Source organism: Spea bombifrons, chromosome 1 (assembly GCF_027358695.1).
Source record: "Spea bombifrons isolate aSpeBom1 chromosome 1, aSpeBom1.2.pri, whole genome shotgun sequence".
NCBI lineage: Eukaryota > Metazoa > Chordata > Amphibia > Anura > Pelobatidae > Spea > Spea bombifrons.
This window is the reverse complement of record NC_071087.1, coordinates 74,132,395-74,150,938: the sequence shown is the minus strand read 5'-3', so window position 1 is coordinate 74,150,938 and position 18,544 is coordinate 74,132,395. Positions and strand designations below refer to the sequence as shown.

The 18,544-nt window shown below is 42.9% G+C and overlaps 1 protein-coding gene across 1 annotated transcript in view; it reads right to left on the bottom strand.

The window, feature by feature from the left end:
- NOA1 (nitric oxide associated 1) overlaps positions 1 to 18,544 on the bottom strand; it is a 66,760-nt gene that overhangs the window by 2,853 nt on the left and 45,363 nt on the right. The window contains exons 5-8 of the mRNA XM_053463712.1: positions 16,880 to 17,079; positions 15,935 to 16,066; positions 15,678 to 15,794; positions 8,800 to 8,917 (exon numbers count right to left, since the gene is read on the bottom strand). Of these exons, the coding sequence (XP_053319687.1) occupies positions 8,800 to 8,917; positions 15,678 to 15,794; positions 15,935 to 16,066; positions 16,880 to 17,079 (567 nt within the window). The remainder of the gene's footprint in view (positions 1 to 8,799; positions 8,918 to 15,677; positions 15,795 to 15,934; positions 16,067 to 16,879; positions 17,080 to 18,544) is intronic.

Genomic DNA, 18,544 nt, shown 5'->3' with positions numbered 1-18,544 from the left:
TTTGTGCCGCTGCCCCTCGCCGGTGTGGGGGTTGCAGTTTTGCCTTCGGGCGCCTATCTGCTATTATTCCTCAACTGTATGCATATGTGCGTGTTGTGTACTGGCTTTCATGCTGTCGTACCACCTATCTCTATATGTTTGCACGGCCCCATATATGCATATTTACGTAGCTCCATGCTGCTAGCCCCATGCTTCTGATACGTGGTGTCCTGCATATGTACACACACTGTACACGTTTGTTTTTTTTTGTTTTTTATTTATTACTATTATTACACTGGGTAATTTACTCCTTTTGTCGACGGTAATTGCGGTGTGGCCGCTGTGCCGAGAGACTGTACATCGCATCTAGCTGCTACCAACACTATGTGCTTTACTCGGCGCTCTTTACATGTCTGCACGTCTACATATGTGCATATGTGCATGGCTCCGCACTGCTGGCTCCATGTCTGTGGGGTCCTGTATATGTACGCACACGTTCTACCCTTTTTTTTTTTTTCTCTCATCCACACTCACCTCACCTCACCTCCGCACATGTCTCCGTGACTTTCCATGGATTGTTTGGATCTGTTACGGGGGTGTTGTAGCCGTGGTCCATCGTAGGGGTTGTCGCTCCCTATTGCCCTGATCGGGTTTGTTTTGTTGCTCAATCTTACCGGTGATGTGTTACGTTTTTTGATTGTTGCCGGGGGGAGTGTCGTTCTTTCCTCCTCCTCCTGGTTCCCCTGTGTTACTCTTGAAATAGACACATTTGGGTTGAGTCTATTCTGTTTGCCTTGTATTGTTCTCTCCCTGGTGGTCTTTCCCACTGGTGTTCTCTCTTCTGTTTTCTTCTTTTTTTTCTTTCTTTCTTCTCCCTTTTCTCCTTTTTTTTTTTTTCTCTCCTTTCTCTTCTCCTCTTCCTTCCTCCGGGCCCAGCTTTCTGACCAATGGCTTCCTTACATCGTCCCGGGCTGAAGATAGTTTCCCACAATGTGAAAGGGTTGCTCGCCCCGCAAAAGCGGCGTATGGCAGTGAGGCACTATGTACGCTCCCAAGCTGACATTGTTCTACTCCAGGAGACCCACTTCCGCCAGCGATGTCTCCCTAAGTTTTGGGATCCGCGATTTCCTGTACATTTTCATTCTGCAGCTCCAGATAAGCATAATGGTGTATCCATTCTCATACATAAGAGACTTCCTTTTCGTGTCCTCCACAAGTTCTCTGATCAGGAGGGGAGATACCTACGTTTGGACGGATTGCTTAACGATCAGCCGCTCACGATTGTAAACGTGTATGCTCCTAGCGCCCCGACATCTGCGTTTTTCGATCAGCTTGCTCAGTTACTCCTCACGACTCCACCGGGTGGTCTTGTTATTGGCGGAGATATGGATAGGACTCTTTCGACAGCCCGGACGTGTCCGACCTCTTTTTTTAAACCCTTGCAGCACTTTGTCAAGTCGATTGGACTCTTTGATGCTTGGAGGCTCCTCCATCCTACTGATCGGGACTATTCCTTTTTCTCTCACCCCCACAGAATGTATTCTAGGCTGGACTATTTTTTCCTCAATCAATGCCTCCTCCCGTCGCTTCTTGGATCTAAGATACACGAGATTTCCTGGTCCGATCACGCCATGGTTGAGATTTCCCTGGTCGGCCTTCTCCCACCGAACTTGCGACCGTTCTGGCGACTCAACGATTCCCTGCTTCTCGACCCTGCTGTTCGTGAGACCATCACCCAATCCCTTACTACTTACTTTGAGGAGAACCTGACTCTGGAGGTTACCCTCGGTACTACCTGGGATGCCCACAAGGCTGTTCTCCGGGGCCAATTCCTGGCTCTGAACTCGGCCAAGAGGAAGCAACATCTTTCTCATAGAAACCTTGGGGCCACCCTAGGCTCCGGGGACGCTCGTCTTCTGCGGGAGATAGTTTCCACCAGGGGCCAGCTTAATCTATTGCTTTCATCTGACACCACCAGAGCGCTTCTCCGCACTAAACAGTGGTTTTTCGAGAAGGCGAATAAACCAGACCCTATGTTGGCAAGGAGGCTACAGAACCTCATTCGCTCCCGAACTATACGTCATATAAAGACTACATCGGGCAGCCTGACTTCTGACCCTGGAGTGATTGCGGATCGGTTTGCGGAGTACTACTACTACTTGTTTGCGGGCAACAAGGTCTTGCCCGCTCTGGTCCATCCTGACCAGGTGGGATTTGTCCCGGGGAGGGAGGCCCCGGATAATATTAGGCGCTCTCTGAACCTGGTCCACTCGTGTCAGAGACTCGGGTCACCAATGATGCTCCTGTCTCTGGACGCAGAAAAGGCCTTCGACCGAGTGGACTGGGGGTATTTGTGGTCGGTCTTGCGGGCCTTTGGCTTTTCCGGGGCTTTTTTTTGCGAGGTGCGCAGGCTTTATATACGCTTCCTTCTGCCGTGGTGGATATTGGCACGTTCCGCTCCCTGTCTTTTGCAATTAAGGGGGTACCCGCCAGGGCTGTCCCCTCTCGCCATTGCTATTTGCATTGGCCATTGAGCCGTTAGCTCAGGCCATCTGTCTGCACCCGGATGTTAAGGGTCTTACTGTGGGTGGTCAGGACTACAAACTTAGCTTGTTTGCAGACGATGTCCTGCTCTCTTTGACGTCCCCACTCACGTCCCTGCCTAATTTGTATCAAATGCTTGGACAGTTCGGGAAGCTTTCAGGTTATAAAATCAATTCCGACAAATGCGAAGCCTTAAATGTTAGCCTTCCCTCCCCTACGGTTAAGCTCCTCTCCCTTAATTTTGATTTTAAATGGCGGCCTTTCTCCCTGCGGTCTTTGGGCATTAATATCACCCCCTCTCATCAACAGATGTATGCGGCCAACTACCTGCCGCTAATTCAGACTCTAAAGCGCGATCTTGCCACTTGGTCCACCTATGCTTTATCGTTTATGGGGAGGATCTATGCGGTGAAAATGAATTTGTTGCCCAAGTTGTTGTATCTTTTTCGTTCCATCTCCTTGCCGATTCCCTCGGAAAGATATTGCGGGCCTTCAGGGGGCTATTGAGAGGTTTGTTTGGCAGGGCCGAAGGAGCAGGTTTGCTAGATCGACCCCATATAGGTCGAAGAAGGCTGGAGGGCTATCCACTCCCCTCCTTTATGAATACTATGTTGCGGCTCAGTTGGCCGTGCTTCTGTCCCTCTCGGTGCGCCCCTCACCTGCGCACTGGGTTCAGCTGGAGTCTGATCTCTCCTCTGGGGCGAATCTCCGATGGCTTATGTGGCTCCCTACCCTGGATAAAAGCAGGATATCCGACAGCCCTACCCTCCTACATTTGTTTTCTCTCTGGTACCGGGTTCGTCGCAAATATAAGCTCATGGACAATGGTTCTAGATTGCAACCGGTGTTCCAGAACCGAGATTTCCCGGCAGGTCTTCAGATTCGTCCGTTCCACTGGTGGGTTGACAAGGGTCTGGTTACAGTGGGAGATCTGCTCCTCAACGATTGGCCCTACTCCTTCCAGCAACTAGCATCGTTGCACAACATACCCATGTCTGAAACTTTTCGATACCGCCAGATTTCTAATTTTCTCCTTCAGTTCCTCAAGCGCTTTCCGGATTACGTTGCTACCTTTTATGAACATTTGTGCGTGCGTTCCCATAAAATCGGTGGGGCGATATCTCTTCTGTACAACCATGCCTTGGGGGTGAAGTACTCGTCCTCGCCTTCTTTTGAAAGCCAATGGGAGACCGATTTGGATCAAGCCCTCGACTCCTCCGATTGGGGGGAAATTTATGAGAACATTTGGAAAGTCACCGCCTGCACCCTTGTGCAGGAGAACTGTTTTAAGGTGTTGTCTCGCTGGCATCTCACCCCTTCACGCCTGCACCGTATGTTCCCGACGCATTCCCCTCTCTGTTTTCGTGGTTGTGACGAGGCGGGGACCCCGCTGCACATTTGGTGGACCTGCCCCAAGCTTGTGCCGATATGGGCCCATTTCTTCAGTTTGCTGAGCGATGCTCTTGGGGAATCCCTCCGACCCGAGCCTTGGTCGGCTCTTCTCTGTAGATGCTATCCTTCGGATACTCTGTCTAAACCAGCGCATCGTCTTATATTTCGAGTTTGCACGGCGGTCCGTCTCGCTATTGCCCAAGTATGGAAATCTGGCACTCCTGAGCTGCAAGTCGTTGAAGCTAAAATTTGGCATATGCTGAAGATGGAAAAAATCACGGCTTACCTGCATGACAAGTCCCATATTTTCTTTCTCACCTGGGGACCGTGGATGGAGAAATTTGGGATGTCACCAGCAACGGTTTCGTGGATCTGACCTGTGGCTGCTACCTGTTGTTCGGCTAGCTGAGGCTCTGAGGTTTCTGGCTGAGCTCTATCTCTTGTGTCCCTCGTCACTTGGGCGTCGTGCCATAGGCCTATTATTATGGTACAATCTGTTTACATTATCTCCTGTTCTACTCTCATTTGAGTTGTCGTGATATGTACACTGTACCTATGATGTGGTGTTTTGTCTGTATTTGCGTTTATTTGGAAGTCATCTTTTCTATTGACAAAATAAAAATTACTTTACAAAAAAAAAAATATATATATATATATTTTTTGTAATAACGTTTTTATATATTATGAATGATTGATAGGAATTTTTATATATATTTAATCTACAGTTCTTTCATTTAATATACATGTATTTAAATTATACCTATTATATTAAACATTATCTCACAAAAGTACACCCCTCACATTTTTTTTAAATATTTTATCTTTTCATGTGACAACACTGAAGAAATGAGACTCTGCTACAATGTAAACTAGTGAGTGTACAGCCTGTACAACAGTGTAAATTTGCTGTGCCCTCAAAATAACTCTAAACCTTGGCAACAAAAGCGAGTACAAATCGGGCCCAATTAGCTATTTTCCCTCCCCGATGTCATGTGACTTATTAGTGTTACAAGGTCTCAGGTGTGAATGGTAAGCAGGTGTGTTAAATTTGGTGTTATCGCTCTCACACTCTCTCATACTGGTCACTGGAAGTTCAACATGGCACCTCATGGTAAAGAACTCTGAGTATCTGAAAAAGAGAATTGTTGCTCTACATAAAGATGGCCTAGGCTATAAGATTGCCAAGACCCTAAAACTGAGCTGCAGCACGGTGGGCAAGACCATACAGCGGGTTTCACTCTGAGCAGGCCTCGCCATGGTCGACCAAAGAAGTTGAGTGAATGTGCTCAGCGTCATATCCAGAGGTTGTCTTTAGGAAATAGATGTATGAGTGCTGCCAGCACTGCTGCAGAGTTTGAGAGGTCAGCCTGTCAGTGCTCAGACCATACACCGCACACTGCATCAAATTGGTCTGCATGGCTGTCTTCCCAGAAGGAAGCCACTTCTAAAGATGATGCACAAGAAAGCCCGCAAACAGTTTGCAGACTAAGGACATGGATTACTGGAACCATGTCCTGTGGTCTGACGAGACCAAGATAAACTTATTCGGTTCAGATGGTGTCAAGCGTGTGTGGCGGCAACCAGGTGAGTATAGAGACAAGTGTGTCTTGCCTACAGTCAAGCATGGTGGTGGGAGTGTCATGGTCTGGGCCTGCATGAGTGCTGCCAACACTGGGAAGCTACAGTTCATTGAGGGAACCATGAATGCCAACATGTACTGTGACATACTGAAGCAGAGCATGATCTCCTCCTTTCGGAGACTGGGCCGCAGGGTAGTATGCCAACATGCTAACGCCCCCAAACACACCTTCAAGACGACCACTGCCTTGCTAAATAACCTAAGGGTAAAGGTGATGGACTGGCCAAACAGGTCTCCAGACCTAAACCCTATTGAGCATCTGTGGGGCATCAAACTCAAACGGAAGGTGGGGGGAGTGCAAGGTCTCTAACATCCACCAGCTCCGTGATGTACCGTATTTGCTCGATTATAAGACGACCCCGATTATAAGACGACCCCCCAAAATCAAAATATTAATTTAGGAAAAAAACAAAAAGCCTGAATATAAGACGACCCTATAGGAAAAAAAGTTTTACCAGTAAATATTAATTCATGTAAATATATTTTTTAAATTTCCTTTTATTTGCCAACCTGCCCCCCGCAAAGTTATGCCACTCTGCCCCCAGAAATGCTTTATACCCCCCTATTTGCCACTCTGCCCCATGATATGCCTTATACCCCTATATGCCACTCTGGCATATAGGGGGTTAAAAGGCATATCATGGGGCTGAGTGGCATATAGGGGGTTAAAATGCATTTCTGGAGGTATATATGCATATCATGGGGCTGAGTGGCATATAGGGGGTTAAAATGCATTTCTGGAGGTCCAGAAATGCATTTTAACCCCCTATATGCCACTCAGCCCCATGATATGCCTTTTAACCCAGCATGTACTGGCTGCCTTGGCTTGATAGGAGTGTGATTGCTGCTAACAGCAATCACACTCCTATCAAGCCAAGGCAGCCAGTACATGCTGGAACCTGGGGATGATAGTAGTGGGATTACAGCCTCCCTATGCCATGCTACAACCCCCCACCCCCCTTACACATCCATGCTATCACACACAAACACACATTCACAAACATTTAAATACTCATTCATTCCATTAATCACACATACTTCACACATTAATCACACATACTTACCCAAAAACCCTCCCCCACCCCCTTACCTGAACTGCAGATCTCTCACTCGAAGACTTCTGCAGGGGACCGGCTGTACCAGCAACTTCTCTGGCCCCGCCCCCAGAGGAGGGAGGGGGAGATAGAGTTCTGTGAGGAAGCTACAAGCTTCCTGTCCTCCTGCTTCTAACGGAAGAGACGCTGCTCGCGACCGGTAAGCAGCATGGCCCCAGCCATTTTTTTGGGGTCTGATTAGAAGACGACCCCGATTATAAGACGAGGGGTATTTTTCAGAGCATTTGCTCTGGAAAAAACCTCGTCTTATAATCGAGCAAATACGGTAATATTATACAGGCTGTACACTCACTACTTTACATTGTTGCAGAATGTAATTCCTTCAAAATATAAAAATATTTACAAAAATATGAGGTGTGCTCACTTTTGTGCGATACTGTATATTTAAGAAAATTATATATATACCATATACACTCACTGGCCACTTTATTAGGTACACCTTGCTAATACTGGGTTGGACCCCTTTTTGCCTTCAGAACTGCCTTCATTCTTCAAGGTGCTGGAAACAATCCTTTTGGTCCATATGGACATGATGGCATCACGCAGTTGCTGCAGATTTGTCAGCTGCACATCCATGATGTGAATCTCCCGTTCAATCACATCCCAAAGGTGCTCTATTGAATTGAGATCTGGTGACTGTGGAGGCCATTGGAGTACAGTGAACTCATTGAAATGTTCAAGAAACCAGTTTGAGATGATGTGACCTTTGTGACATGGTGCATTATCCTGTGGTCATAAAGGGATGAACATGGTCAGCAACAATAATCAGGTAGGCTGTTGTGTATAAACGATGCTTAATTGGTACTAATGGGCCCAAAGTGTTCCAAGAAAATATCCTCTACACCATTACACCACCACCAGGCTGAACCGTTGATATAAGGCAGGATGGAGCCATGCTTTCATGTTTAAGCCATACTCTGACCCTGCCATCTGAATGTCGCAGCTGCAAGACTCATCAGACCAGGCAATGTTCCAGTCTTCCATTGCCCAATTTCGGTGAGCCTGTGCGAATTGTAGCCTGTTTCCTGTTCTTAGCTGACAGGAGCGGCACCCGGTGTGGTCTGCTGCTGTAGCCCATCTGCTTCAAGGTTCCACATGTTGGTTGTAATAAGTTGTTATTCGAGTTACTGTTTTTCTGTCATCTCGAACCAGTCTGCCCATTCTCCTCTGACCTCTGACATCAACAATGCATTTTCGTACACACAACTGCAGCAACCTGGGCTGGGATTAAAATGCTGTATAAAGGACATCATCACAACTACTGAATATGCCTGGAGGATGTTCATACTACCTAACCTTCAGAAGTTCTCAGCCAATTTACTCCCTCTCCTATCTCTAACATGCCGTGCCCTAACAATGCTACCTTTCTCTATAACTCCACTCTCACATCTGCTCTTGAGGATGTAGCCCCAGTTACTAATCGTCCGACTATAACCCAAAACCTACAACATCGTTCCCGCACTGCTGAGCATTGTTGGTGAAAGTCTCATTCCATGGCTGACTTTCTGCACTACAAATTTATGCTACGTTCCTACTACTCTGCTCTCAACCTTGCTAAAGAAACCTACTTCACCTCTCTCATCTCCTCACTGTCTCATAACCCTAAACGACTCTTTAGCACTTTCAATTCCCTCCTTCGACCTATCCCTACTACCCATTCCACTAACCTTAATGCCTCTGAGTTTGCCACATATTTCAATAATAAAATCAAAACTATCTGCACAGTCACCACCTCGCCCTCACCCTCCCTCTGACTATGCGCACTCCTACCCACTGACCTCTTCTCCCTTCACTACATTTCATTGTCTGCTATTACTGAAGAGGAGGTACGGTCTCTTCTTCTTTCCTCTTGTCAAACCACATGCCCCCTTGACCCAATCCCTTCCCATCTCACCCAGTCTCTTTCATCTACTCTTGTCCCTACTCTAGCTCACGTAGCATTTAATAAATATGACATTTAGTAAGATTACTATTTATATCACACCTGTTTGTCATCATCCCATGGTGATCGTGGGCATTTACAACAGAATGAATAAACCCTTGCAAACACATCCTTCAACAGAGACAACCAAAAGAATGAATCTAATGTATTAACTCCAACTTTAATTAACCTGCAGTCTAACAACCTACCTGCAGTAGAAAGCTGAAGATCGGCCACAGCTTCTGAGGGTCCAATACCTTTAAGCGTAACATCTACTGGAACGAACGGTGGAAATGCTTTCATTCGCTGTTCTCCTCCAGTGGGAACCTAGGGAAAAATGCAGGACCATCTCCAAAGTGTTATTGTTTAATTAAAGTACACATATAATTGCTGTACGCCCTGAATGGTACATCATCTGAGAGAATAGCTCTATCTGTTGGAGTCTGTTGCTTCAATGACATTAAACGTATAACACAAAATAAATACATAGTCATCTGAACTGAATGTTAGTGAAATCACACTTTTTTTTTTTAAATTATAATTTTTTTTAATTAATTCACAGTTCAGACCATTACATTACACATTATTATCTTTTATTTATATAGCACCAACAATCTACTCAGCGCTTAGATTAATACATATTTCTCATTTATAATCTACTCTATAATATAAAATTATTTATGCTCTTATTATCTTTCATTATTCATACAATACACACATTTTCCCTCGTCGGGAGCTACAGCAAACTACAGATTTTTAAATTTTCTATTTTTCTTCGCCCCCCCCTCTTATTTCCTTCTTTGTTCTTCCCTTTTCTATTTACCCATATAAGGCTAGATTTCCACTTGTTTTTTTTTTTTGCTAAAAACGCCCATAAAAACGCCAATAGCGCTACCTGGCGTTTTTTTAGTGAAAAACGGCTGCAGCCAGATGTTAGCTGTTCTTCAATAGGAAATCGCAAAATGCCATTTCCACTTGGCGTTTTTTCAGTCCTCTTTGGCGTTTTTCTGCTTTTTTGGGCTCTGTGGCAGTTTTTCAAAATCGCAGCATGTTGACACTGGCGTTTTTTGCAAGAAATCTTGGCGTTTTTCTCCAATAGAAGTCTATGGGAGAGAAAAAACGCCATGAAAAAGCCATGTGGGTTTATTGCCTTGGCGTTTTTTATGGCGTTTTTTCCACAGTTACAATGCAGAGGATGGACCCAGTATCTGTGTGTCCTACGAGAAATAGGCTGAAAACAAACAGTTTCACACAAAACAAAGTCCTGGACTGGTTCATATTGAATTTTACACCATTTGGAACAAACATGCCATTACAAACAAACATACCCAACGCATCAACTGGATCCTGCGTGCCAAAAGCAACAGCAAACAATTTGCACCATCATTTGGGGCCAATCTTCCCAGAGGAGCAGACATTCGGAATAAAGCATGCCTTACAAACCACAGAAAAGAGACAAAAGGGTCTACCAAGTAAATGACATCAGGAGAGGGCAGATACTTGCCATTTATCCTAATCCCTTTTAGCTGGGTGAAACTTCTAACTTGTAAAGGCTGGAAAAAACTGCCTAAGGTCAAAAAAAGCAATTTCCACAGAAAGGCTAAAACGCCAGAAAAAAACTCCAGAAAAAACGCCAAAACGCAGGTAAATGCAGTGGCAGTTTTCTTGGCGTTTTTCCTGGCGTTTTTCATCAAGAAAAAAACGCCGGACAAAAACCCAAGTGGAAACCTAGCCTAAAGCTTGTTATTTGGGGTTGCTTTTTTCCAAAATGCCCATTTTTCTAATTAGAAAATTTATTTTAAATCTTGTATTCATCCCTTTCTCCATTTTACATTGCCACGTTATTTGGATTCTGACCGCTTTCCATTTGAGCATATTACTAGTTTTCCAGTTTCTAGTAGGGCTGCAACTAACGATTATTTTAATAATCGATTAGTTGGCCGATTATTTTTTCGATTAATCGATTAATCGGATAAAAAAAAAAACAATATTTAATAATTTAATGAAATGCCCTGCACCCACCCACACTCTGCCCCATCAGTTTCCCACCCGGCAATCATATTTTCTCTCTCTCTCTCTCTCTCTCTCTCTCTCTCCATACGTACCTCCGCTACCGAATCGTTCCACTTACAACGTTCAACCGCAAAACTTTATTCAAATCTTCATCGTTCACGCGCGTCACATCCGTCATTACGTAACTTCAAGCAGACGGACACTACAGAGCTCTGCAGCAGAAACGGGGGAACGCTGGCGGAGGTAAGTGAAAGGAGCCGAGCGCTCCAACGACGAATCGATCACTCGATTAATCGATAACGGAAATCGATTAACCAATTTTAACGATTCGTTGTTTCAGGTCTAGTTTCTAGCTATGGTTAGTTTGGCTGCCATGAACATATGTATAACGTGTGGTTATTTATTGACATTTTAGGCATATTTAGGTGCAATAAAGCTAGTTCTGGTTGAGGGGTAATATTTGTTTCTGTTTGATTACTCAGCTTTTTAAAAATTTCTAGCCAGAATTCGAACCAGAATGGTGTCACAGTTCCACCATATACGCATCCGTTTGCTATATGGCATCTCCAACATAATTCAGAGGCTCCTGGATACATTTTGAAAATGCTTTCTGGAGTTAGATACCACCGATTTAGAATTTTATATTATAGTTCAACTAATGTGATACAGTGAATATTCCTATATGTCATTTTTAAGGCCCCAAGCCAGTCTTCTTGAAATATAGGAGTTCTAAGATCCAGTTCCCATTTTTTTTGTAGCCACAAAAGCAAGCCCTTAAAATTATTTTCCTGCTTTTAGTTTATTTTTTTAATTTTGCTATTTAAGCATTTCTCAATTTCTTCTCTATATACCTGACCCTGTCAAAGGCTTTTTCGGCATCTAAAGACAGTGCCAGGATGGGAGTTTATAGACCTGTGAGCTTAACTTCTGTGGCCGGGAAAGTATTTGAAGGGCTATTAAGGGATAATATTCAGGAATTCATTGGGAAGATGAATGAAGATTTGGTAAATCTTGAAGCTGGACAAAAGTGGTAAGTGGTGTTCCTCAGGGTTCTGTTCCGGGACAAATTTTATTCAACATATTTATAAGTGACCTTGCAATAGGCATTGAAAGTCATGTTTCCGTGTTTGCAGATGACACTAAACTCTGTAAAGTAATAAAATGTGAGCAGGATATTAATTTGCTGCAGAAGGATTTAGATCAGGGGACTGGGCACACAAATGGCAGATTAAATTAAATGTAGATAAAATAATGTAGTGCAAAGTTATGCACTTCAGGGTAAGGAATGCACAAGCAACTCACGCATTTAAACTGGAAGAAAGGAGATTTAATCAGGCATGTCCAAAGTCCGACCCAAGGGTCAATTGCGGCCCGCGTTCCGGACTGATAAGGCCCCACAGATAAGTTGCCCAAATATAGATCTGTTTTTTTATATTAAAGGCAGAGTGATTTAACACCTGTTTAGATTTGTTTACATAAAATAGTTAATTTGCATTTAATTTTAATGGTTCAAAGAATGTCAGGCAAAATGGTTGGCCCTCGCACATGTTCACTTCATCAAATCTGGCACTCTTCGAAAAAAGTTTGGACATGCCTGGTCTAAGGCAAAGGAAAGGGTTTTTTACAGTTAGGACAACAAGGATGTAGAATTCTCTGACTGCAGATGTAGTTTTATCAGAGTCTGTACAGACATTTAAACGATTGGATGAATACTTGCAAAAACATAATATTCAGGGATATAATTTTATCATGGCGAAACAGCTTCTTGATCCAAGGAGAGATCTGATTGCCATCCTGGGATCAAGAAGGAATTTTTTTCCCCCTAGTTTGTGCAAAATAGGAAAGAACCACAACTGGTTTTTTGCCTTCTTTTGGATAAACAGCAAGAAATAAACAGATATGGGAAAGGCTGAACTTAATGGACGCATGTCTTTTTTCAGCCTATGTAACAGGTAAACAGTAACAACACAAAAATGTTAAAACTGTCACAAAGGGTAAAAAAAATTAAAAAAAAATGTCAGGAACCACTTTTTCGCTGCCTGAACCATGGCTTTTTTATACCTGTGGCATTTAAATCTGCTACCACTAGTGGCCACCCTCCGCCCTATGGAGCACTCAGAACTCAATTACTAGGATCAGGTGCGCCTTGTTACCTGGGTTGAGCCCTAGTCAATACATCCAGCTGGGCCTTGTTACCTGGATTACCCTGCCATTCAGCCAGGGCCTTTGTATTGAAGTCTGTGGACCTGTGGCTCTGCACCTGTACCGTTCCTGGTTACCTGCTTCGTACCCTTCCAAGTGGGCTGATACAGACCGAACCCCAAGTATCCCCTGCACATGGGCTCCTACCCGACCTGATCACCCAAGTCCTGACAGAATACAAAGGCCATTACAAGGAGTCCGCGGGGTTACTTTCAGTCATCAAAGTTATAGGAGAATGTTTACTTGAACTGAGCAAATCATTAATGCAAATCTGGGACTCCAACTCCAATCACTCTCATGAAGACCATTCACCTACACCTGTTACATCACCTAAGAAAACCAACAAGCATGTTACCAGTATTAAAAAGGAATCTCCTAGGAAATCTAGGAAACGTGAACCCCTTACCACAACCGAATTGCAACAAAGGCGTGATGATGAGTCTTGCTTTTACTGTAGCAAAAAGGGACACTGGATCACCCAATGTCCTCTGAAACTTTCCAAACCCTCTGTACCGATTGAACAGTCTACGTCACAAGCACAGAGCTCTCCTAAAAGGGGAAGTAGCTTTATTCCCCAGGACAGTGAACATATGGAGTATATACCAACCCCTGTGATTCCTGGTGCTTCTCAAACTCCGGTGGATGTCCAGCTGAAGCCTGATGATGATTGTTCTGTGATAGAATGCAGCGTCTGTGATCCTACAGTCTGTGGCAGTGTGGTTTGCTCCCATACGGATGAACTTCCTTTTGCTTTCTGTTCAGCCGTGATTGCAACTCCTATCAATGCTATCTCAGCAAAGTGTGATACTCCAGAGACTACCATAGCCCCTATTATCACCTCGGGACTGGTAACAAAGATGCACGACCCTATTCCATCTCTGGGTAAGAAGGGGCCTTCCATCAATGTTTCCCATACTGAACTGCTCTCAGTGGTGCCCTGGGTACAGGGCAGCTATGTGACCCCTGGTACATGGAAACAGAAAGCACTGAATCATACCTTCTCATCAACTTCTTCAGCATCCAGTCCTAATTTGACCTACAATTGCACCACAGATAATCTTTTCTTTTGACTGTGTTATTACCTCTAATGGCAATATAATCAGAAAGGATGACCTGGAGATCTGTGAACAAGCTTTACCGAAGAAGAAAAAGAAATCACGTTAAGTACACCCTTCTGCTCAGTTTATTAAAGGTGTACAGATTGTGTTCAGCCTGTTCGCGTTCAGTGAACGGTCCTTGGGGAGGGGGTACTGTCACGAACCACTTTTTCGCTGCCTGAACCATAGCTTTTTTATACCTGTGGCATTTAAATCTGCTACCACTAGTGGCCACCGTCCGCCCTCTGGAGCACTCAGAACTCAATTACTAGGATCAGGTGTGCCTTGTTACCTGGGTTGAGCCCTAGTCAATACATCCAGCTGGGCCTTGTTACCTGGATTACCCTGCCTTTATGAACCTGCCCTGCCCTTCAGCCAGGGCCTTTGTATTGAAGTCTGTGGACCTTTCTGCTGTGGCTCTGCACCTGTACCGTTCCTGGTTACCTGCTTCGTGCCCTTCCAAGCGGGCTTTCTGCCTTTCGTGCCCTTCATACTAGTTATGAAGAGCACGAAAAAAGTTAAAATTATATACGCTAGAAAAAAAGGCGTCTCAGAGGGGATATGATAACATTATATAAATATATGCGTGGCCAATATAAAGAGCTCGTCAGTGACCTGTTCATTAACAGAAATATACAAAGAACAAGAGGTCACCCTCTGAGACTGGAAGAGCGCAGGTTTCATAGACGATAAAGGAATGGATTCTTTACAGTGAGGACAATAAAGGTATGGAATTCACTTCCATACACATATATGTGTACACTGCTCTTACACACACCTGACCATACACATACACTGACCATCTCACACCAACATATAGACACATACACTGCACTTACACCCCTTTCTCCCCATCTCTTACCTTTCTCATCTTCTATCTTCCATACAGTTGTGGGAGCGTGAGGTCTGTCATTTCAGACCTCTGCTTTACTGCTCCCTCATCACTACGGGCAGGCAATTGATACCGAGTGCCGGGACATGACGTCATCCCCGAGCTCGGCATCAATAGCCGGCGCTTAGTGATTAGGGAGCACGGAAGCCAAGGTCTGAAGTGCCAGACCTCGAGCTTCCTAATGTTGGGCTAGTTAGAAGGAGGTCGTGATCTCCCCAACCAGCCCTGCTCATCCGCTCGCCCCTCCCCTAGAGATTCATGATTCTCCAGTCCGGCTCGGTAAGTTTCAGTACCCGGCGTATAAGACGACCCCCGACTTTTGATTAGATTTTCACGGGTTAAAAAGTCGTCTTATACGCCGGAAAATACGGTAGGTTTTTTTTCAACCTTACGAACTATGTAACTATAAATGTTTTGAAGGCAAAATGTGGTCACATCAAATACTGATTTTATTTAGATCTTTATTAGCATTTTGTTAAATGATAAAAATAATTTTTGATAAAAATAATTTTTTTTGAAAGCATTGCTTCCTTTACATCATTTTCACACCTAAAACCTTTACACAGTACTAAAAAACAAAACCAAACAAACAAAAAAAAAAACAAGAATCCTTGAATTGGACTGTTCCCTGCAATATGGCTCTTATATTTTATGGATACTGGTGATGTCACAGTAACATCACTGTGGTCACTATATATATATATATATATATATATATATATATATATATATATATATATATATATATATATATATATATATATTTTGTTTTGTTGTTTTGATCTCCCCCTGTACCACTTTAATGGCATTGACACTTAAAGGAAAACACTGCCTGATCTTGTCCTCAAGTGCCAATTAGAAATCAAAAGGAAAGTTCACTTACCCCAAGCAGAATCTTTCCTGCATGCTTCTGGTAAATGTCATCTGCTTTACAAGTGTTGGTAATATGCACAGGTAACAGGTTGGAGGCAATAACTGAAAACCACGCAGATTTTTCCGCCTGTCAACAGAGTAGAACATAGTCAATACTAAGGAAACATAATAATATGGCTGAACAATTCCTCTATTAACAGAAAACAGAACAGTTGCAAACTGTATCTAAAGGATGGGAACATGACACAAGTAGTAGAAACATTTTACCTGTAAAAAGTCTATACGTCCTAAAGCACCAAGAAACAAAGTCATGCCAGGTTGTAGCACAAATGTTCGCGGTATGATTGCTTGCGTTGCCAGTACCATTTTGACTTCCTTATCATTCAAATGGTTGAGTACCTGCAGAAGAATATTTAGCTCACATAATGAATGAGAAGTAAATGGCGATCAGGCTTATCCCATGCTGTGATGTCAGCATAATCTTAAAAAGTTAAAAAGGCATTGCGTATTTCCTGCTGCAACTCCCCTATGAATCTTTAGCCTTAGGGCAGACACAGCAGGCCTTTTTTATACACACACTTTATACACAAATGTCACAAACTGAATTTAATCTTTATGAACTTTGTAGAAAACCTAAAATAAAGCTAAACCCAATTAACCACACTTACGCATTTGTCTTCACTGGACTCCACTAATACGTTTAGTTTTTTTATGCTAGAGAAAGCAGTTTATAACCACACTAAATGTTATGACCTATGTACAATAATCCAGTAGCTCTGTTTTCTTTGATGGTTGGAACATGTCTAGCAAATTCATTAATCTATGACCTGAGCATCTTGTGGCAAGAAAACACTTCCACTGAAATCAATGGGAGCACTTGTCATGCATGTGCATAGATGACTTAATAGGCCCCCACATGCAGCAGTCACCGAGCCAACGCTGGAGCTGACAAGAGGTAAGTGAGTCACATACAGGGAGATGGGTTCAGCCAAGCATGTAAATTAGCTGGGGGGGGGGAGGTTTCTGCAGGATCCCTCTGAATCAGCAAAAACACCTTCACAGAAATATTAAGAGCTATTATATGCATTAAAGTACATATGATGGCTAGAGTGTCCACTTAATTCCTGTAAACTGTCTATAAATAAACTGAGTTTCTTATTTTTAAGTGAGAAAAAATGATTGCCCATAAAGTACTAAAGCTCCGAAACTTACGCAGTTTTCTTTAACAATGCCGGGTGTATCATAAAGCCAGTTGGCATCCTTTAATTCATTGTAAGTAAAATTAGGTTTTTCTCTTGCATGTCCAGGCAAAGGTTTGTCATCTTCATCTGTGTTTATAGAAAGCAAATCTGCATCAAACATTAAATCTTCCTGTTTTGTGCTCTGTACTTTGAATGTTCTTCCTACTCGCCCTAGGAAATGAAAAGAAAAATAAATAAGTTGAATTACTTTCTTGCAAGTTTATGGGACAGCAGCTGCGCATGAAGTGTGTAGCCCAAAAAACAAAATCACCTGTCTTATGTAGCATTATAAAAACATAGAATTTTTATTCTAGTCTGCCCATTTTAATTAATCAGTCCTTGATCTTCTCAGATTCTGGATGGCTTTTTGCCTATCCCATGCATATCTTCTTTCTCTTCTTTCCTCCAAGCTATATGGAACAGCCTGCCAGTGGTATAAGCTAATACAGTAAGGAAACGTAAACATGCATAGGCAGAAAGACATCCTGAATCTAAGACATGATTAAGAACTGATTAAGATGTGTCAAATGGTGCTTATATGCAGTCAAATTATAAAGTGAAGGAAAAAAATATTGGTAGGTTTATTTGAACAGCGAGAGATAGAACAAAAAAAAAACGCATTTCAAATAAGTTAAAAAATTGACTTGCATTTTACTCAGTAAAATAAGTATTTGATCCCCTATCAATCAGCAAGATGTCTGGCTCCCAGGTGTCTTTTATACAGGTAACAAGCTGAGATTAGGAGAACTCTCTTAACCCCTTAAGGACCGGGCTCATTTTTCGTTTTGTACCCTGTGGGACCGAGGCTGTTTTGACACTTTTGTGGTGCTTGTGTTCAGCTGTAATTTTCTCCTCACCCATTTAGTGTACCCACATAAGTTATATATTGTTTTTTTCAGGACAAGATGGGCTTTCTTCAGATACCATTATTTTGATCGTATCTTATTTACTATAAAAAAAATAAAAAAAACATGGTGAAAAATTGAAAAAACACACATTTTATGACTTTTATTTGAAAAATCTTTTACTCACCTAAAAAAGCAAGTAAAAAAACTAGCTAAATAGATTCTACTACTTGTCCTGAGTTTAGAAATACCCAATGTTTTTATGTTTTTTTGCTGTTTTTTGTAAGTTATAGGGCAATAAGTACAAGCAGCGTTTTATGATTTCCAAATCTTTTTTAACAAATCTGGTCAGTCTGCCTCCATCTCCTCTTTGGAACATCTTCAAACCATATATTTTTGAAGACTAGACACCCCAGGGTATTCCAAATGCTGTTATTTTAACCCTTTCCATGCACCAATTATACAACTACACTTTGCCAAACTTTGTAATAGTATTTTTTTTTTTATTTTTTTTGCCACACAAATTGTACTTTAGTTATAGATATACAGGTTCTGGTATATGCCACTGTCTAACAACCCCCCAATATGGGTTCAGCAACATCTCCTGAGTACAGCGATACCCCACATGCATGGGCTTGTGAGATTGTTTGGCTGGTAAAAGGCTACTTTTGGGGCATGCGTAATTCAGGTGGTCATTTGGTCATCCTGCCTCCATCTCCTCTTTGGAATATCTTTGAAGCCGGTTATCTCAATTTAACCCATTTAAACCATATATTTTTGAAAACTAGACA